Raw genomic sequence first — 22,633 nt, 5'->3', positions numbered from 1 at the left:
ACAGAAAAGCAAAAGAGTGGGGAGTCCAGGCAGAGGTGTGGGCAGAGGCCAAGGCAGGAGTGTGAATGACAGTGAGAGCAAGGCCCTTCTGGGAGCTCGCCAGACGAGCAGGTAGGAGAGGATGGTAAAGGATGAGGCCAGAGCAGTGGAGAGGAGCCAGGTCACCCAAAGGCAGCTGATGACAGGAAAAGGAGACTGAACTATGCTTTGGAGGCAAGGGGGGATCACTAAAAGCTTTAAACAGGGCTTAATATGAGAAGGAATGTGCTTTCCAAAGATTCTCATGAGTTCCCTGGTGGCCTAGTGGTTGGGACTCCGGGTTCTCACCACAACCTGGGTTCAGGAGCAGTGCTGTGACAGAAAAAGGGAGGGAACACTATGTGTCTCTGTCCATCCCAGCAGAGCCATTTTGCTCTTGCTGAAGGAGCAGCGATTGGAGAGCAATGCAAGTATTCATTCATCAAGCATCTCTGCAAACCTCATCACACCCTCAACAGTGGGAGACCCATGGTGAGGACCAGAGAAGGGGGCAGTCAGGCCATCTCAGAGCTGTGCTATCTAGAGCAAACGCACAGCACTCTCTACTCACCTTTTTACCCTCCAAGTCTGCAGGTGTTAATAATTCAGGCCGTTTCTCTATTATATTAATTTTGTCTTCCAAGTGGTTGGCCCTGAAGATCTTAAAGAGAAAACAAAAGTGTTGGTTTCGTTGAGAAAAAGAACACATCTCAGAGTTGCTTTATCTGTGTGCAGTTCTCTGGCCAAACGGTTCTGGAGCACCACTTTCAGCTACTCTGCTGAACTTCTCCCCTCCAAGGGCCTCCTACAGACTGCAGGTGACATCATAAGCAAAATGTCTTAAGAGCAATAGAAATTTCTCTTGCAGGCACACTGAAAAGGCTCAGAAGTAGGCTTGTAGTCCTGTTGGGGTGGGTTATCCTTCAGAAAGGAAATCAAAACCAGTCACTGGCCAGGATGTGAAACACCATCACAGAACCAAGCAGTCAGGACAGCTTGTGAGCAGTGACTCCCTGGGTGCTGGTGCCCCAGAAACAAAACTTAACTTTAGTTCTATCACTGCAAGGAGTTTTGGTTTTTCAGTTTTAAGTGAAGTGAGGAGAAAAGGCTACACTTCTTCAGCCACAAAACACAAAGTAGAGTCTAAACTTTGCTCGCTGCTATTCAACAACAGCTCCAGAAGACTTCCAGGCCAGCTCTCGACTCAGGAGTCATGAGAGTCACTGGCAGCTGCTACTCCCCCCAGTTCCCTCGGCACTGACACTGATTCAAAGCATTCGATCCCAGACTCAGGAAGGCAAGCCCCACAGGTCCCCACATTATTTCAGTAACAATAATCATCACTTACTTTTTTCATCAGTCTATGAGAAGCTGCTGAATTCTCTACTGTAAATACCTAAAGGGAATATCATATTAGTTCTAAGAGATGCACTTAACAGAGAAAGTAAATACAGATTAAAATGCAACTCCAGGGACTTCGCTGGTGGTCCAGGCGTTAAGACTCCACACTTTCAATGCAGGGGGTACGGGTGCCATTTGGGAAACCACAATCCCACATAAAAAGCAACTCCAAAGCAAAGGACAATACCTAACCAACTACATCTGTGCTCACGATCCCCCCGGATAGTACAACATTCTGTGCTGACCCCAGATTCAGACTCAGGAGCTGCAGCTACATGGCAACAGCTATAGCCTGACTCCTGCCTACACCTGAGGCAACAACCCCTCAGACACCAACCCAAGCACACCCACAACGTATGTGGCAGCTGCACTTGCAAAGAGTTTTAGTCACAAAACTGTGACTAAAGAGTGCCATCAGGAAGCCGGCAGAAGGCACATGGCCAGTACCTGCTCCGCCCCAAGGTGATAGGCCAGCATGGACAGCAGACTGCCATCACTGACGCACAGGCAGACACTATCCGGCTTCAGCACCTGCAGGAAAAGAGCAACCTCAGCACAGATTTTCTTACAATGTTGAGAAAATTCTTGTTGACAACTGACAGGCACATTTTCCATCTGACCCCTTAACCCACTCTGTGATCATTCAATCCCATCTCCTCCTCACTCCATTGCCCACATGGCCTGGCTGCATTTTCCTATGCCCTAACAACAGTCAAACCTGCCTTCCAGGCCCTGGTGGCAACTAGCCTCACCCTCCAACACACCCCCTGCCTCACCTCTCCCCACTCAGACCCCACTGTCAGGAGACTCTCCTCAAGCCATCCTAGAAGGCCCCACAGAAAGCCTGCCCTGTTTATCGGAGGCCACCCCTCAGTCACAACTACAGGCCTCTTCCCTGTGAAGTCACAGCACAGACAGCCACAGGCATGTCGAATGACTCCTCACATCAGGGAAGCCTTTGAGGGTCACAGATCCCTCTGAGAGAAACTCAGAATGTCTGGGATCCTCCTCCCCCCTCCCCAAAATGCAGGCATGTGCATACAAACATACATATTTTTGCATACAACTCCAAGGGGTCCAGAGACCCCCATCCAAACCTTGTGGTCCCCAGGCTGAGACCTCTTCTATAGGCAGCAGGGAGCAAAGGTTTTTCAGAAGAGCTATATGACCAGATTTATAATCTAGAACATTTTAGAAAGAAAACAGCAAATGAGAGGAATAATGAGGTGGCTGAACCCACAAGGATCACCAAAGGAATTGCTGGTGACCATAAAGGAAAAGTGTCCAGAGGGACAATAGCCAAGGGTCAGAGAGAGGCTCCTATAGAAGAGCAGAGGACAAGCCCCTACTGATCCAGAAACAAGCTCCCAGCCTCGGCTCAAATGCCCACCCAGTAGGAGCTGGTTGAAGCCACTCGTGGACAGACAGGAGAGCACAGAAGACAAAACCAACTGATCGTAAGTGAGCAGTGGGCTGGGGTCCACAGGACAAACCCCTTCTGGCCTGTGACCACCCAAAGGGCTAGACACTTACCGTCCTCAGGGCCTGGATGTATTGCTCAGTTCTGTTCCGATCATTGATCTCTCCAAACCGAGGCCGGTTCCAGAGCAGGTGAGCCTGGCAGTCACACACAGGGCGCACTGGGTGGACTCTCTCATTCTTTTCAGGACTGGATCAGAAAACGAACAGATACAGGGTGATGACTTGCTAGGCAACGGCGAGCATGAAGGCACAGCACAGGGACCTGCACCAGGGAAATCGAGGTGGACAGGGGACACATCCATGGTCCTCTAGGGGACATGAGTCTAGGCACTGGCTTTCGAGTGGGCCTTAGAGGTCAGAGGCCCTCCAATTCAAGACTTCTCATATATATATCTGCCCCAAATGGGGGTCCTACCACCAGGGTAGCCTCTTCTCAGTACACACAAACAGGCACCCAGCCACAAACTTTTGCCCTTACTTGGTTCAGATACAAATGTGCCCACTCAAAACCTCTACAGGGTCCGTGGAGGGCATTTACACAAACGCACAAGCCTAGTGTCCCACCCCACAAGGCTGGAGGCACACCTGGTCTTCTGGAGGCTGTACCACACACAGTAGTCGTCGTGGTGGGCTACCAGGCAGAGGGCTGAGCCCTGGACAACGGGCTCCTCCTGTGGCAGGAAGTACACACACTGCATCCAGTGGTCCCGCCACTGAAACAGGAAGAGAATCAGCTGTCACCAAGCTGCAACAAGAGCAATGCAACAAATCCAGGGGCTGAAACCCAGGCCAAAACCCAATTTGCTGGGAGACCACTGTGTGAACTACACATAGCTACTGTGGCCAAAGAGGTAAAGAAAATTTTCAAGTTAGAAATGCTAAAAGCCCGAAAACTTCATGCAACACTGCTGGCTTTAGGAAGACAGAATGTAGCTGATAGCAGTGGTCTTTAGGGTGGGCTCAGATGAGGGGACTCCAGCCCCTGCCCTGTGTGTGTTGGGGGGGGGAGGGGGAAGGGGTGGAATTGGAAGGAGGGAGGGAGAATGCAAACATGGTAAACACTGACAACTGGTCAACTGAAGTAGAGGGCATACTGATGTTCGTTTTCACTTATTTTATGGACTCAAAATTTTCAAAATAAAAAATTGAAAAAATAGCCAGCACCACTTCTCAGGAGGGCATTTAGCAACTAAATATTGTTTGTTTACCACTGGTTCTATAAGAACGAAGTAACTAGCCATGCAGTCCCTACTTTCAACATATCTTGAAAGGAGTTTAGGGTAGAAATCAGGAATGAGAGAGCCAGAGCTCTGGGAAAAACTCGCAGAACAGGGTTTCAGACAGTTATTTTCAGAAAATCTTCTGAACCCAATTTCTTGTATATTCTCATATCCAGCAAAGCACTAAATTCATTAACAGAGATACTTGCACCTGATGACTAACAACCACCCTCTGCCAGAATGTGTACTTAACTGCAAGTATCTCCCTTTCATTAAAATCACATATATACTGATCTTCACACACACACACTCCTCCTCCTCCTTCAAGGCAGCTCCTCAGAGCTATCTTAGAGGCTATAATCCTCACTTGGCTTCAAATGAAACTTAACTTACAACTCTCTTGCTGCATCCCACCCCCCACCCCCGTTTATCCTACCCAGTCTTGAATTTAATGTAAAGTTCAGTGAATGCCATTCCTATCTCTCTAAGATGTCTATTTGAAGGTGAAAGTCGCTCAGTGTGTCTGACTCTTCAGTCATGTCTGACTCTTTGCAACCCCATACAGTCCATGGAATCCTCCAGGCCAGAAAACCGGAGTGGGTAGCCTTTCCTTTCTCCAGGGGATCTTTCCAACTCAGGGATGGAACCCAGGTCTCCTGCATTGCAGGAGGATTCCTTATGAGCTGAGCCACAAGGGAAACCCCTGAAGGTAAAAGCTAGCAATCAAATCTAACCAGATACACTCTGGGGATAATAAACAGTAACAAGGAGGGGAAAAAAAGATTCTCTAAAACTTGTTATTTATCCTTTACTATGCCCTTCCTGAACCCTCCCGGGCTCCCGCGATACTTCCCTGTCACCATGTCCTTCCTACACACCAGACTCCCAGGTCGGAATGCTTAAGAGCTGTGACAGAAGCCACTGTCTGAGGCTGATCAAGGGCAGCTCAGTGAAGTCCTGAGGGAGATTCATTAGCATCTCTTCAAACTCTAAACAGTCCAAAAGTCACCACTGGCAGAGGGAGGACACAAGCCTCACAGCCAGGAGACCTGGGGACAAGCACCTACCACTGCAGCCTAGACAGGAGGTCCTGCTCCCCGCACTGGGCCAGGCTCTCTGTGCTTACCCAAGGGGTCTTATATGAGGATTCAAGGAGAAACTACACATAGGAACACTCTGAAGATATGCAAATGAGAATCGTTAACATTTTTATGAAATTCTTATGCTAGTATTGCAACTACCACAGTCCTGGAGAAGAAGAAAGCTGATCTGAATTCCCAGCGCTGATCTGAATTCTGTGGGAGAATTCTCCCCCACCCCCAACCCGTACCACACACACACACAGAGACTCAGCCTGCAGTAGACTGCGGCTGTGAAGAATCGAGCGGGGGCAGCTCAGGGCCCAAGAGGACTGACTGAAATCCCGCAGCAGTCATGACCCTGTGGCCTAAGCAGGAACTCAGGAACTTGGGGAGATGCTAAGGCCTTCCACGAAGTCACCATGTGTATACCCAGAACCATCAGCTGAGCAATCAAAACAAAGCCAGTGCCCAGCAAGTGGTAACTGAAATCAGAATACACGGAGGATGGTGCCCAAGGCCTCCCAGGTAGAGGGAAGATTTGATTCCTTGGCTCTAAAGCATCTTTCCCACTTTCTTCCCCATGTGTATAACACTCAGTCGCTCAGTCGTCTCTGACTCTTTGTAGCCCCAGGGACTGCAGCCCACCAGGCTTCTCTGTCCATGGTATTTTCCAGGCAAGAATACTGACATGGGTTGCCACTTCCAACTCCAGGGGATCTTCCTGACCCAGGGATCAAACTCAAGTCTGTTGTGTCTTCTGCACTGGCAAGTGGATAATTTACCACTAGTGCCACCTGGGAAGCTCCAATGTGTATAGAGGGGTGGATAACATGCACATGAAGGAAAACTCAAAAGATATAAAAGGCTCATGGAGTGAAAAGTAAGCCTCCTTTCCATCAAGCAACCTTTTTTTTTTTTTTTACCAATTTCTGTGAATTCCTCCAAAGATACCCTCACATACACACACCACACATATATACTCAGAAACACATACATTTTTTCCCCATGATCTCACTACATACACTATTCTGTACCTCTCATTGTTTCACTTGATCTGTCCTTGAGACAGTTCCACACCAGGGCAGAGAGAGCCACCTTGCCCTCTGAGCATGCAGGAAAATTTACTTAGCTAGTCCCTGCTGGTGGCCTCTAGGCTGTTCCAGTCTTTTGCATTAGAGTAGGGCTGCAGTGAGCATCCCAGTACACATGCCATGCTAAACAAATGCAGATCCAACCAGAGCCTAAATATTTAGAAGTGGCGTCACTTTCCATCCTGCCACACTGTGGGCCTCACTGCACTCTGACGCTCTGACCATCATTTTCCTGCTCTGCCCTACGGCTCCACCAATAGTCTGCAGACTCTGAACTTTATTCACTAACAGGTGAAAAATGGTATTTCATTGCATTTTAAATCTGCATGGTTCTTATGAGTGAGGCTGAACATCTTTCCACACATTAAAGAGGAATAAAACATAGAATAAAATATGTATTTCCTTTTCTGTACGTCATATCCTCTCCACTTTCCATTGAACTGAAGGTAGATTTTAAGGTCACAGAAAATGAGGCTGCAGACAGGCTGTTGTTCTCTGCTGTTCAGCTGCTAAGTCGGTTCTGATTCTTTGCAACCCCAAGGACTGCAGCATGCCAGGCTCCTCTGTCCTTCACTATCTCCCTGAGTTTGTATCTCCCAGAGTAGTTCTCTACTGCAAGCTAATCTGAGGTCCCCTGGGATTACTCTAGGGGCCAGGCCTAACAGAGGCTGTGCCAAGACACAGGAGAGCCAGCCCACAAAAGCTGCCCTGTGGTTCACTGTGACCACTGGTGCTGGCCATGAACTCAGTCCCTTCTGTCTCTAAATGTCTGTGAATCTAAGACCCAACATGCTCCTTTCCCAGGACCAAAAGTGGACCACAACTTGCTGATTTCCATGAAAATGTGTTCAGTTCCTGCCTCTTACCTGGAGCTCCTCTGGATTTGAGTGTGCCCAGAAGGGGGCCATGGTGCACTTGATCTTCCCCTCAGGGTCCATTTCAATGTCCCACCAGGAGAGAACCACCTGAGCTCGGCCAGACACTAGCGGTTCAAACTGCCTGCTATGGCAGGCTGCTGAGCTACTGACTTGCTTGCTGAAGTCCACACTGTAAAGAACATTCGGGAACTGAGGCAGATTTTAAGCACACACAGTCCATTTTTAAGCTTTTCTGGTGACCTCATCTGCCATGAGACCTGTTTTCAATGGACTCCTGATGTCAAAATGAATACAAAAACGACTGCCAAAGACCCAATTCCACCAAGTGTCTCCAAGCGCCATGACCCTAGGTGGTTCCTTGGTACCTGAACATAGGCAGCACGTCACTGAGGATGGTGAAGTCAGCAGGTGACACCTGGTTTAGCTGAATGTCGCAGACAGAGGGCGCACCAGGGCACCTCTCCAGTTCCAAGGGGGGGATGATGACCCGCTCTCCTCGGCTGGTCTGAACACGGATGGGAAACAGCTTATTCCACGACCACATCCTCCTGGACTCTACCAGCTGGGCATAGACGGTTGCTCTGTGAGGCACTGCTTCACAATTTGCCTAAGTTTATATTCAAAAAGTATAACAAAAGAACAAAAAAATAACCAATTACACTGACCCACAGCAATTCTCATTGAGCAAAAGAGATTTATTGCCTAATATGAGGCAAGTTTAGTAACATCTACTGCCTTATCACTATTAGGACTGTGAACTGTTTTCAGCCCAAAGCCCTTGGGATAGGAAGAAACTAGACTGCAGAAAGAATACACATTATTTCTAAGATGTCAGCTAAGTTCCTAGTTACCTGACACTCTTGAATATTTCAAAAATAAACCTTAATTGTCATCATGCTGATTAACTCCCACACAGACTTAGAAGAAAGAGTCTAAGTCTTCCTGTTAAACAGAAATCCTAGCACTAGGCTCAGAGCTTCCCTTCAGCGCAGCTCTCACCCAGACACTAGAACCTTCTTATGGCACAGCCCAGTAGCCAAGTGTCCATCCTCAACCGACCTGACCTCCTGGCCTCACTGGGCAATACCGACTTGGCTGTGGCTGCAGTCCCTCATCCAGTTTCCCTCCAACACATTCATCTGACACCCTCTACACACCAAGCAATAGGGGGTCTCCCCACCCTCCCCGACCAGGGTGGGCAAGACCTCACCCCACCACCCACCATCAGAACGGACCTCAAACCGTACTGTGACCATCTGCCCACCTATCTGCCTTGCCAGGAGCTCACCTTCATATTCTTGGTACCTAAAAAGGGCCCAGCAAAACCAAGGCACCAATAAAGGTGTCTTCTGAGACCAATTCCTAGACCACTGCAACACCACATGGCCTGTCAGACACCCCAGTGCCCGTTTCATGACCTCCAATGTGGCAGGAAGAGGAACAAGGTACTGGAGACCATGATGCCATAGCTCCTTCAAGTTCAGGCTGGGCAGATAGGGACAATGATTAGAGTGGATAGCAAACACCTGGCTGCTATGGGCCAACTGGGAGAGGAGGCTGAGGATAGCTGCTAGTGCACCTTTTAATTATGAGATGAATCAGAGAAAGACAAACTGGACAACATTAATATAACTCTAAATATCCTTGTTCTCTATTTCAGGGATTCATCTAATTGATGGCTTTAATGTAGAGAAAAAATAATTTCAAACACAGAATTCTGTATTTTGGAAATGATGAGACATCTCACACAGTATGGGAAACTGCAGGACAATTACCTCACATGCTGACTGTGTGAGCAATGTGAACTCTGGCCCCAACTGCATTGGGAGGAGCCTCCTTCCTCTCTTCAGGGGCCCTAAGCACCCCTAAAGAGAGTTCCAGCCTAGGACAGTTACAGGTTCATGATAGAATGCTGCCCATATGCAGGTGTTGGCAGAAGCAGCAGACAACCATGACTTCCCAGCTGGCCTCTGCCTCAGTCTCTACCTCCCTGTTTATGTTCATAAAAAAACAAGGCCAACGTCTCTGAACTAACATGTTCAGTATATCTTTCCCTTCTCAAAACAACTGTCAAAGGCTATCACCACTCAAGGTTATCAACAGCCCGGCATTCAAGGCCTTCTACCCTCTACCCATTCTCCACTGTGAGCTTACAAGCACCACAGACCGGTGCTCTCACTGCCCACTAAACAGGTCCTCTGCCTGGGACATCTGTCCTTTTCCTCAGCGCCTTCCCAGATTCCACCCTCCCCACGCAGGCCCTCATCTTGCTCCTGACCCTTGACTTTTTCCACTGGCCTTAAACCAAACATCAGCAGTGCTTTTGCCTACCTCTCCATTTGGCCCATCAAGTCCTCACCACTGTTGACTGGTGTGGATCTCAGAAGCAAGAAGGACATCTTATACTTCTCCCTGGATGCTAGAAGACCTTACACACAGTATAAGAATGCTTGTTGAACGGAATATTAAGATAGTTTCTAGTCTTTTGACCCTAACCTACTAAGACTCGGCATTCAAGAGGAAGTCATGACTGAGAACCAAAATCTCGTAGGAATCAAAGGGTGCCCTGGGGGATACAGAGAGGTGCTGGGGCTGGGGCTGTGCAGAGTATTGTGCAGTGATAAGAGCCGTGTGAGGTCACACCAATTTGCCCAAGGGAGGCCGTCAATCCCCCACCTGCACGAGGTGCCTGTGTGCATGCTCATAGGAGGGCAGGGCTCCCTCCCCAATCAGTTCAGTGTCAAACAGCTCCGTGATCAGGATGTTGGCACGGCATGGCAAGTCACCATCTGAGAAACACAAGGGAAGAGTCAGAAGCAAGCAACAGATTAGAGCAAATATTTACAACAAATACGCAAAAAAAAAAAAAAAAGGTTAACAGGTCATTATAACTGAAAGCGCACACATATGCTAAAGTGTTTAGAAGTGTCATCATGTCTGCAACTGACTTTCCAACAGTTCAGAAAAAAAAAAAATCCACCTTGGTATGCATGTACATGTCAAAATGCCAACAACTGATTAAGAGAACATGGGTGTTCACTGTACTACTCTTTCAATTTTTCTATTTAATATTGCAAGGGGCTCATAAAACTGATTTAAAACAGACAAACAAACAAAAAAGCCTACAAACATTCCAAAAGAACACCAAGCAAAAATAGACAATTCAAAATAGAAAGCAAATCAATCAACTATATGAAAATGTTTTCATTTTTATTAGCAAATTGGAGAGATACAAACAGTTAAACTATTAACTATTAAATTAGCAAAAATGATTTGAAAAGCAAAGACTGAATGCTGGTACTTCAAATATTTCTAGGCTGCAGAGAAGGAGAAAAAATCAAAGTAAGAGAGAGGTTGATTCCATTGATACCCAAAGATACAACTGAGATCTAGAACTCAGAGGCCCCAGTTCATTATATTAAATCTCCCTGAATCAAGTTAGTTTCTTGCTGCCAAACAATCCCCTAAATAAGTTTTTTTGGATAGCAGGATTATGGAAGGTCTTTCTGCTTTTCTACTTTTTAAACCTTCATAATACAATGTAATGTTACTTCTACAATTACAATTTTTAATGAGCCGAAACAAAACCTGACTTTGGAAGGGGTATTCGTCATGGAGAATTAACTGTAAATACTCCTAATGGCTCATGAATTATAATTTGACAAAGCCCACTCATCTTCCCTACACAGAGGACAAGGACGGGTGATGCGAGAAAAGAACAGCATTAAGAGTTCAAAGGCAAGTATAACAGAGAGAGCATGAGCCTTGAGTCATAGAGACCTGGGCCTGGATCCCACTTTCTAACCTTGAACCTCAGTCCTGACCATCAGTCACCTCATCTGTAAAAGAGGGGTTGGTCATGAGATCTACTTCACATGGTGGTGGTAATTAGATAACAAAGGTAAGCCTGTCCAGTTCCTATGAAGTACATGTGTACAGCACGACATGAAAAGAGGCTGAGAAGAAATTTCTATCTCCAGGCACACAGACCACCCTCCAAGTCACTACCCATTCTCTCTGATATCAAGGGAGATTCCAAGTGAAATACACTGTCCCAAACTAAGCTGACCAACCCACTTGCACACACGTGCTTCTCTGTCCAATGTTTCTGCTCAATGAATGGCACCACCAATCACACAGTCCTGAAACGGGCATCACTGGCCAGCTCCAGGATGGTTCCCTGACTGGCCTGGTGACCTCTGCACCCCAGGGCCTAGAACAATGCCTAGCAGCACCCCAAAACAGTCAACAAACGTCAGCTAAATGCTTGAACCCTACCTCTTTGTCACCCTACATTCCAATCAATCACCAAGCCCTGACAATTCTACCTTCTGAATACTTTTTAAGCCAATTATGTAATTTAAAATGATTCACTGTCCAAATCTGCTTCAAAGATAAAGCTCTATGATCCAATGGATTTCAAGAAATACTTCTTGAGAGCCTGTGAATGCTACTATAGAAGGGGACAGACATGCAGGGGGAGCCTGAGTGGGGGCAGTTATCCCCACCCAGACATTTTCACCAAATGACTAGATGGACGAACAAATGCCGCCCCAAGTCAGCCACTACACATCTTGGTGTGTAATCCATCTCGGGGGAACAGGTAACAAACCCAGATGCCAGTTTTTAAAAGAGATCAGAACAGAAGCTTGGAAATAAGCATTTGGGAGTAGGAAGGAAGCTGCAAAGGAGAACAAAGACTGGGAGACATCCCTGAGACCTGGCAAGAGAGAGTTTTCGGAACCGCAGCAGTATCGAAGCTGCAATGTTTCCCATTTACCACTGGTTAAGGACCAAGCCAAGTTGACAGTCTACTCACTAAACAAATATGACTGAATTCTTCCATGTGCCAGGCCCTGTGCCAAGTCATGGAATAGAATAATTAGTAAGATCACACAGCCCATGAGCTCAGGATGCTTCAGCTGTGTGGCAACAGAAACGTTAAATACATAATTACATAATTATTTCATTATTGAGGTTAAAATCACTACCTAGAAAGATATTAAGCAAGCTGTGTGTGTGAACACCACACAGCCTAGAGGTGGCACAGGACAGGGCACAGAATAAGTGACATGGCACACGTTCTCCACCTCAGGTCAAAATGGAGTAACTGGGTTCAGACTTATCTATCATCATAATCAACTAGAAAACACGGCAAAATTTACAAAACAAGTGTTTTGGGACAGTGAACAGCAGGAAACCAAGTGAATCCCTACTGCCCTGGCTCCCAGCCGGCGGGCACTTTCCAGACCTTTGTTCACATAGAGAGAAGCCAAGCAAAGTGTCTTGCTGGCTGAGACAGCAGATGCAAGTTCAGGGGGGTGGGGGCGGCTGGAATGTGCAAAGGAGAGAGTCAGACAGGAAGCTACATAGGAAAAGGGCTTCAGAAATCTGCACAACGCTCCCCTCATGTCTCTTGCTCACACACACACACACAGACACACACACACAGACAGACACACACACACACCCACCCACCCACCCAGAAGGCTGGGCAAAGGATGACCATGTAGCTATAAGCTGAACAACTGTCAGAGGTCAGAGGACTGAGCAACATTCTAGCAACATTCTGATCAGCCATGACCCAGGCACTCAGCAGAGACCCCAGAAAGGTCACGCTGTACTAGTATAGCCGAAGCAGCTCTAGAGCAGGGGTTCTCAATAGGGTGAGATTTTGCACACACACACCCTACACCTGGCACTTTCGGCAATACCTGGAGACATTTCTGATAGGCACAAATGGTGCTGAGGAAGGAGATGCTATGAGCTTCCACCAGTTAAGAGGCCAGGAGTAAACATTCCACAATGCACAGGACAACTTTCCCAGCAAAGAATTACTAAACCCACAATGTGAACAGTGCTCCAAGTAAGAAACCCTGTCTTAAAGCTACCCTAAGCCTGTACCAACAAAGCTTAAAAATAAGCCTTGTAAGGATCAACCTGATCTGCAAGAAACCCAACTGCATGCCAGACAAAGCTTTTAAGGGAAGACAACAAAACTCAGCACTTACCAATGTAAATCTCCCAATATACACAACATCTGAATAAAAATTACTAGACAGGCAAAGAAGGAAAACAGGACCCAGAACCAGGGTAAAAATGAGTCAAAACAAGAAACCCAGAAAAGACAAAGGCAGTGGAGTAGAAGGGATGTTAAAACAGCTAATATAAATCTGCTAACTATTTAAAGGAACACACGAACACGAAGAACAACAGAAGTTATAAAACAAAATCACAAAGGGAATTTTAAAGATGAAAAATACAGTATCAGAAATGAAAAGTTCACTAGATGTGCTTGACAGCGGATCAGACACTGTAGAAAAAGCGATCAGTGAACCAAAAGACCCATCCAGGAAACTACCCATGTCCATCAGTAGGTAAAGGAATGAACAGATTATGGAATGTATCCACATGAAGTGATGCTCACTAACAGAAAGAAATGAATACTTCACACATAAAACACTGGAAAAAACTCAAAAACACTGTACTACAGAAAAGAAAACAGACACAGAAAAGTACACACTACGATTGCACTCAAAATTCTAGAAGAGGTGAATCTACTCTACAATGGAGAAAGCAGATCAGTGAGTGCCTAGGGCCACAGATATGGGTGGAATGCCTGTAAAGGGTCATGAGGAATCCCTTTGGGCACGATGGAAACATTCTAGTATCTTGATGGTAGAAGTGGTGACAACTGTGTTTACATTTGTTAAAACTGAAACTATATACTTCAAATGGGTGAATCCACTTTATATAAATTATACCTCAATAGGAAATTCCCTAGCAGCCAGTGGTTAAGACTCTGTACTTTCACTGCTGAGGGCCCGTGTTCAATCCCTGGTCAGAGAACTAAGATCCCACAAGCCATGTGGTGTGGCCAAATAAATCAATCAAAGAATCGTACCTCAGTAATGATGATTAAAAATGGGATGATCTGTGCACTCTTTTGTATGTATGGTACACTTTAAAATAAAGGAAATATCAATCCCTTCTTTTGTGCACATTCCAGATCTTCCATAAAGAAATGCTTTTCAAATGCGAGAAAAATGCTGAATTTAGGTAGATGCTTCTTTTAAAATACTGCATGTTAATATCCATAACCTCATGCTAGAAGTTTCTCTTGTAAATCTTTTTCACTGTGCTCTGCCAGTATCAGTAGCATGCGAAATGTCAAAAGTCTGATTCAAATTCCCAGACTATAAAAAATATTCTGAAAATCTGAAGACCAAGCTACACAGGCAAATATCTTACACTGGCTACTGAGACCAGATACTGGAACTAAGAGAACCTCTCATTGTCAACCTTTTACTGTTTTGCTTCTGTCTAATAAAACTCAAAACCAGGTAAATTGAGCCAGACAAGTATTTCAACTTGCTTAAGCAACAGGTTTCATTTGTTTACATCAACACTTGTATACTTGATTAGCTCTGGTTTATTTATTCCTCGTTTATTTTAATTAGTGGAGAAATAAACTAAGAGAGAAGTGCTTATCTTCAGACCAGCACATGGAGAAGTCTCAATTCTGTGCAATTACCTGGGTATGTCTCTCCCAGAAATCGGAATAAACCTTTTCCTCTCTCCCACAAGAGCAAGCAAAGCTTTTGTCACAAGATGTGTTGCTCTCACCTGGTCCTACAGTCACCTCAGTGGAATGCTTATTGATAACCTTAATCTTATCACTGAAGCCGTTTTTCTCCACAATCTTCACAGCAGCATCAGCCATAGGCTTGAAAACCTAGAAATTAGTGAAAACCCAAATAAAAATAAGCAGTAAGTTAAAGAATATCTAACACCCCATTTTTCCAGTAGTCATGTATGGATGTGAGAGTTGGACTATAAAGAAAGCTGAGTGCTGAAGAATTGATGCTTTTGAACTGTGGTGTTGGAAGACTCTTGAGAGTCCCTTTGACAGCAAGGAGATCCAACCAGTCCATCCTAAAGGAGATAGTCCTGGGTGTTCACTGGAAGGACTGATGTTGAAGCTGAAACTCCAATACTGTGGCCACCTGATGCAAAGAGCTGACTCATTTGAAAAGACCCTGATGCTGGGAAAGATGGAGGGCAGGAGGAGAAGGGGACGACAGAGGGTGAGATGGTTAGATGGCATCAACGACTTGATGGACTTGGGTTTGGGTGGACTCTGGGAGTTGGTGATGGACAGGGAGGCCTGACGTGCTGCGGTTCACGGGGTCACAAAGAGTCGGACACGACTGAGCAACTGAACTGAACTGTAGTTTAATGTTCTTGACTTCTTGCTGGACTCAGGGGCCTCTGAGCCTCTCTGATTTTTAGTGTCATCTCCAGAGAGGGTCCTTTTTGACCCAGCTTCCAGAGGGCTGAGCAATTGAACTGAACACCTGGTTAGCAACATTTACCTTCATTCTGGTCCTATGATTTGAAGTAAAAGAGGTCTCCATTATGGAATTTCTTCCTGAATACAAAAAATGTACCTTTGTTACCATTTGATACAGGTAAAATATTTTGTTGGGCTGTTTTGATCTAAATACACAAGATTTCACCTATGTAATTTAAATGCATCTCCAAATGTATGTCATGGAAATGAATACAAAAGGATGAGATTCTGTTAGGTTTAACTTGCAGCTAGGTGTTCCCATTACATGTCAGGCAAAGGAGGGATGCAGGGGACTTCCAAGGAGACTGCACCACCTAGCAAGGATGGCAGGTATCAGTGCTATGCTAGAGGGAGATGCAAAGGGGATGTGCCTCACAAAACCATGACTGGGGACCTGGGATGTGAAGTGATGTGCTCTCTAGAGGAAGGTGAGACTATAACTATAGTAGATATGAAGTGTGAGCACGTCACCCTCCTGCTCAAAACTGTCTCAAATCCCCACTGCTAGTGGAACACAGCCTATATTCTCTTATGGTATCTAAGGCCCTTCATACTATGGACCACCTTACTTTTACCCAGCGTTCCTCCCCTCCCACCACCACCCCCATTACACACATGCACTACCAATGCTACAGCCACACTCATCTCCTCATTGTACAGGTAGGACGCAAGCCTGAGCCTTCTCTGCCCTACTACCACCTGCCAAAGCAAACCCAACTTTTCAGGGCAGCACAAATCCCCTCCTGAAGGAAGTCTTCCCTGAACCCTTCATGTGTCTCTAAACATAAGCTTCTCTATCTCTAAATTTCCCACCTGCCCAATTTAGATTGCATAGCTCCAACCACATCACTGCATGAAACATACAGATGCAGATGCAGCCATACGCACATAGAGGAAATTTTCACCTCAGGTGGTCAGTCGTGTCTGACTCTTTGCAACCCCATGAACAGCAGCATGCCAGGCTTCCCTGTCCATCACTAACTCCCAGAGCTTGCTCTAACTCATGTCCATCAAGTTGGTGATGCCATCCAACCATCTTATCCTCTGTTGTCCCCTTCTCCTCCTGCCTTCAATCTTTCCCAGCATCAGAGTCTTTTCCAGTGAGTCAATTCTTCACATCAGATGATCAAAGTATTGGAGTTTCAGCTTCAGCATCATTCCTTCCAATGAATATTCAGGACTCATTTCCTGAATATTCAGGAAATTGACTGATTTGATCTTCTTGCAGTCCAAGGAACTCTCAAGAGTCTTCTCCAACACCACAGTTCAAAAGCATCAATTCTTTGGCACTCAGCTTTCTTTATAGTCCAACTCTGACATCCATACGTGACTACTGGAAAAACCATAGCTTTGACTAGACAGACCTTTGTCAGCAATGTCTCTGCTTTTTAATATGCTGTCTAGGTTGGTCATAGCTTTTCTTTCAAGGAGCAAGTGTCTTTTTAATTTCATGGCTGCAGTCACCATCTGCAGTGATTTTGGAGCCCCCCAAAATAGTCAGCCACTGTTTCTCCATCTATTTGTCATGAAGTGATGGGACCAGATGCCATGATCTTAGCTTTCTGAATGTTGAGTTTTAAGGCAACTTTTTCACTCTCCTCTTTCACTTTCATCAAGAGGCGCTTTAGTTCTTCTTCACTTTCTGCCATAAGGGTGGTGTCATCTGCACATTTGAGGTTATTGATATTTCTCCCAGCAATCTTGATTCCAGCTTGTGCTTCATCCAGCCCTGCATTTCACATGATGTTCTCTGCATATACGTTAAATAAGCAGGGTGACAATAAACAGCCTTGACATACTCCTTTCCCGATTTGGAACCAGTATGTTGTTCTAACTGTTGTGGCATACAGATTTCTCAGGTGGAAGGTAAGGTGGTCTGGTATTCCCATCTCTTGAAGAATGTTCCAGTTTGTTGTGATCCACACAGTCAAACACTTGGTGTAGTCACAAAGCAGAAGTAGATGTTTTTCTGTAACTCTCTTGCCTTTTCAAAGATGCAGCGAATGCTGGCAATTTGATCTCTGGTTCCTCTGTCTTTTCTAAATCCATCTTGAACATCTGGAAGTTCTTGGTTCACATACTGTTGAAACCTGGCTTGGAATATTTTGAGCACTACTTTGCTAGAGTGTGAGATGAGTGCAACTGTGTGGTAGTTTGAACATTCTTTGGCATTGCCCTTCTTTGGGATTGGAATGAAAACTGACCTTTTCCAGTCCTGTGGCCACTGCTGAGTTTTCCAAATTTGCTGGCATATGGAGTGCAGTACTTTCACAGCATCATCTTTTAGGATTTGAAACAACGCAACTGGAATTCCATCACCTCCACTAGCTTTGCTCATAGTGATGCTTCCTAAGGCCCATTTGACTTCACATTCCAGGATGTCTGGCTCAAGGTGGATGATCACGCCATCATGGTCTTCTGGGTCACGAAGATCTTTTTTTGCATAGTTCTATATTCTTGCCATCTCTTCTTAATGTCTTCTGCTTCTGTTAAGTCCATACCATTTCTGTCCTTTATTGTGCCCATCTGTGCATGAAATGTTCCCTTGGTATCTAATTCCTTGAAGAGATCTCTAGTCTTTCCCATTCTGTTGTTTTCCTCTATTTTCTTTGCATTGTTCACTTAGGAAGGCTCTCTTATTCTTTGGAACTTTGTATTCAGATGGGTATATCTTTCCTTTTCTCCTTTGCCTTTCACGTCTCTTCTTTTCCAAGCTATTTGTAAGGCCTCCTCAGACAACCATTTTGCCTTTTCGCATTTTAGAAATGATTCTGATTTTAGAAAATGATAAAGTGACCAGTCAAAATGACAAGATTTTCATTTTTTTCTAAGACCTTTTCTGCATCCACCTATATTTTCTGCCACAAAAGCATATTTCTATTACAATCAAGCGGAAAATGCTATATACTTCTACAAAGAATATGTGCTCAGGTAGGGTAACAAAACCTTCACAATCTGTTTCAAATTATCTCAAGGCTCTAGTTTGATGGTTTTGATGTTGTTGGAGGGCCTCAGACCCTCAATTCTCACCAATCAGTCTGCCTCCACCCCAGAAGTATCACGTGCTCTTACCATCCTCTCAGCCCTCCTGCCCCTTATCATTCATGTCCTCTGCTGACTCTGCAGAGTCTGTCCTTCACAGCCTCTTCCTCAGCCACCAAGAACTCAAGAACTCACCTCAAACACTATCGAATGAAGCCCGAAGCTGATTTCTCAACATCATCATCCTGTATTCTCCCCTAGCCCTCAAATCAGTTTGGAGAACTAATCTTCTTTCAAGGGATGCACTGTCTGGTCTAAGAGCAAGTGAATCTTTCTTGCCAGGTAAATGAAATAAATTAAACAGCATTTAACCTCATTTTGGTCAATGATATATCCAAGGAGAGGTTTGCTAGAGATTCCTAGGAATGTTCTTTTTGCCCTTAAAAAAGAGAAAGAAAATGAGGAAGCCAGGATCATGCTTGGTTTTCAAGGCGTTTTGCCATAGAAATCACTATAACCAATACACCTTCCCCAGCACTCCTTCCTTTTCAAATGTACTAAGAGAGAAGCCTGCAGACAATGCCTGTGATTTCTTATATTCCATCCAATCCTCAACCCTACTCTCCTGAAAATATTGCCTAAAGGGGGTCACCAATAACCTCTTGGCTGCCAACCCACAGCTTTCTTAGTCCCCATTCTGCTTAATTTCCATACCTGTACTAATACAGTAGCCACATGTAGTTATTTAAACGTAAATGGATTAAAATTAAGTAGTATTTAAAATTTCAGCTCCTCAGGCCTACTAGTCACATTTCAAGTACTTAGCCACATGTGGCTAGGGACCACGATACTGGACAGCACAGTCGTAGATTTTCACCATCACAAAGTTCTAATAGTGCTGCTCTAGTAACATCCACACTTGCTGATCACTCCCTTTCTCATGGCTTCCACGCCATCTGCCCCTGCCTTCTAGGGTCTCTTCATTTCTGTCTGGACTTGACTTCATGGCCACTCTTGTTCCCTCAGCCCCTGAACACATCCCGCCTTTGCTCTTTTCAGTCTACTCTCTCTCCCTGGACAACCCCCTAATACTGCCAGCTTTACCTGTCATATCTTTAGCAAGTGAGTCCCGAATCCACTATACATGCCACCCTCAAAAGGTTCAGATTCCCGTCTCTAGGGACCATCAGGTTCTCTCTCACTCATTCTTCTGGACCTGTCTTTCCTGTTGCCATGCAGTTCAGGCAGAGCTGCAAACCACAGGGCAATTCAAAGACAGGAAGACCAAAGAATCAACCAGGTAGTCACTAGAGCAAAAACTGGGAGGCTACCATAAAGATCTGAAGAGTCAAATGGAAGAGGTCTGAGAATCACAAGCCAGAACAGCAAGAGAATTAGAAATCCAGGTAAATGAGATGGAAATATGGAAAAACCTAAGAAAACTGTTCTACCAATTCTACCATGAAGTATGTTCTCATCCTATATTTTTCATTAGCAGTCCACAAAGGTACCGGCTCCTGCCCCACCAGCTGTCTCATATGTAACATGTCCAAAATGAAATGCAGGGTCTTTCCCATAAAATAAGTTACTGGAAAGAGGAACTCCTCTTACCAGTCAATGGCATCCTTGCCTCTACCCTAGACACCCACACTAGCACTCTCTCTCTCACACACATACACTGTCCTATCAAAGCTACCAATGTGGAGTGAGCACCAAATTAGGAACCAAAAGACCAAGATCCAGGTCTAGCCCTCCTACTTATTAACTGTGGGACTTAAGACTTAAACGTCTGCGTCTTGACTTCTTCATTTACGAAGATAAAATCTACTTGAGGCTATCAAGGCAACTATCCGCAAATACTGATTTCTCTGTATCAGCTCAGAGCCTTGATGACGCCCCCAAAGGCAAAGAATGACCCTTAATCATTTTAATGAAATCCTGAGACAAGTGTACAGAATTGCAAGTGGGTGCACGCACACACACACAACCTTATCACTATCGTTGGACTATCACAGAAACTTGAAGCCCATTAACACCTAACTCACGATATTAAAGTGTTTAATGTGATACTCAGGTCTTCCAGAGTCTGGCTACAATCTACCTTTCTGGGTTTTTCTACCATGACACCATTTGCCACAACTCTGGACAACACTGTTCCCAAATACACCATGGTATTCCCTCAGCCTGAACTGTCACCCTTCTAGACCATAAGCTCGAGGGCCACCCTGTAGACATGGGGGTGGGCAGCAGGTGCTGGAAGGAGTCTAGGCAGAACACCCTAGAGTGCTGACCCCTATACTTTAAGGAAGAAAGCAAAAAACTTCTGTTTAAGCCACTGATATTTTGGGACTTTGTCATCTGCAACTTAATCACCATATGAAACAAATATTGTAGGGCAAAATACACCAAAATTTTAACAATGGTTAGTTATATATGGAGTCAATACACTTCTTTCTATTTACCAAATTTCCTATAGTGGCACGCATTCACATTGCATGCAAGCATGCATGTGTGCTAAGCTGTTTCAATCTCGTCTGACTCCTTGCAATCCTATGGACTGTAACCCACCAAGATCCTCTGTCCGTGGGATTCTCCATGCAAGAATACTGGAGTGGGTTGCCGTGCCCTCCTCCAGCTCCAGGGTATCTCCGATCAAGGAATCCAACCTGCGTCTCTTGCATCTCCTGCATTGGCAGGCAGGTTCTTTACCACTAATGCCACCTGAGAAGCTTATTATTTGCATTACCAGAAAAATAATTTTAATTTTTATTAAAGGAGTGAAATGGCAGATTACCAAACTATGGGTAAATGCAGTAAGATAGCTAGCTCTGTCAGGACATTTAAGGCAGTAGAGTTCAACCTTGATGCACTTTAAAAAATCCCAATGCTCAGGTCACATCCCAGAACTATTAATTAAAATCGGGGGCGGGGGAGTGCAGGACGACTGACTAGGCGTTAGAATTTTTTAAAGCTCCTTGGTGATTCTGACACTCAGTCAAGGCTGAGAATCACTGTTTTCACGGAAGAAAACGAGCTCTTGGAGGAAAGAATGGTGTCTGACTCATCTCTGTGTTCTCGGAACTTGGCACTGCACTTGGCATGGAGCAAACACTCCATGTATGTCTGTGAAGAAATGGACGGGGAGAGTGCAAGGGACACAAGAGACTTTCCACACAGGACACAGAACATACACATGAAGAGTGTGGCTCACCTCAATGGCATAGCAGAAGTCGGCACCAGCTGTGACCGCCATCATTGACAAGAGTCCTGTGCCAGTGCCAATGTCAAGAACCAAGGCCTTCTGTCCTCTGTCCTTCACCCGGCTCACAGCAGCCCGGATGCCCTGGTAGTATTTCATGTTCTAAGAGAAAGGGAGAAAACAACTGTTACTTCATACCAGTTATTTTAAGTGCTTTGTGAAGTTCTAGAGTCACGGTTGGCACAGCAGAGTTAAGTCCCGACCCTGTGGCCTCTGTGGCTTGCACTAGTTGAGCTGGACAGCCCTCCCGAGGCTCTGGGAGCACTGGGTCAGCCTCTTAAATTTATAAAGTAATTGCCTCTCCCCTCCACACCCACTCTTCCATACTCTGCTCAGAGATACTGAGGCTCACGCTCTGCAAACCACATTTTCCTTTTTCCAGCTTTTAGATGACTGGACAACAGGGGAACTAGAGGATGGAGAAAGCTTGTTCCTTCCCACATGCGCACTCTCTTCAGGCCCTTCAGAGCTAGGAGAAGCACTCAAGCAGCGATTCCCTTCAGAGATCTAGCATCAGCTCCACAGGACCTTTCCTCCACACGTCTAGGTTCTGGGAACTCCAGTCTTCCCCCTTTGTATCTCCAGGTAAAGGAACTGCTTCCTGCAATTACTTCCACAAGGTTACCCTGGTGCTTCCCAGTCCTTCCATACCTCTATAACCAACTCCTTCTCTTGAAACAGATGCATATGCTTGTGTGCCCAGTGGTGTCTGACTCTTTGCAACCCCCTGGACTATAGCCCACCAGACTCCTCTGTTGATGTAATGTTCCAGGAAAGAACACTGGAGTGGGTTGCCATTTCCTCCTCCAGGATATCTTCAGGACCCAGGAACTGAACTCATGTCTCCTGCATTGGCATGGGGATTCT

General features: G+C 45.5%; 1 protein-coding gene across 1 annotated transcript in view; it reads right to left on the bottom strand.

The window, feature by feature from the left end:
* The window catches only part of PRMT7 (protein arginine methyltransferase 7), a 38,626-nt gene that overhangs the window by 5,689 nt on the left and 10,304 nt on the right, over nt 1–22,633 (bottom strand). Inside the window, exons 4-13 of the mRNA XM_069550171.1 lie at nt 21,719–21,868; nt 14,799–14,907; nt 9,849–9,961; nt 7,538–7,779; nt 7,161–7,341; nt 3,487–3,614; nt 2,953–3,088; nt 1,867–1,950; nt 1,367–1,414; nt 590–679 (exon numbers count right to left, since the gene is read on the bottom strand). Of these exons, the coding sequence (XP_069406272.1) occupies nt 590–679; nt 1,367–1,414; nt 1,867–1,950; nt 2,953–3,088; nt 3,487–3,614; nt 7,161–7,341; nt 7,538–7,779; nt 9,849–9,961; nt 14,799–14,907; nt 21,719–21,868 (1,281 nt within the window). The remainder of the gene's footprint in view (nt 1–589; nt 680–1,366; nt 1,415–1,866; nt 1,951–2,952; nt 3,089–3,486; nt 3,615–7,160; nt 7,342–7,537; nt 7,780–9,848; nt 9,962–14,798; nt 14,908–21,718; nt 21,869–22,633) is intronic.

Source organism: Ovis canadensis, chromosome 14 (assembly GCF_042477335.2).
Source record: "Ovis canadensis isolate MfBH-ARS-UI-01 breed Bighorn chromosome 14, ARS-UI_OviCan_v2, whole genome shotgun sequence".
NCBI classification, from domain to species: Eukaryota; Metazoa; Chordata; class Mammalia; order Artiodactyla; family Bovidae; genus Ovis; species Ovis canadensis.
Note: the sequence above shows the minus strand (reverse complement) of the source record. Positions and strands in the feature narration are given on the sequence as shown.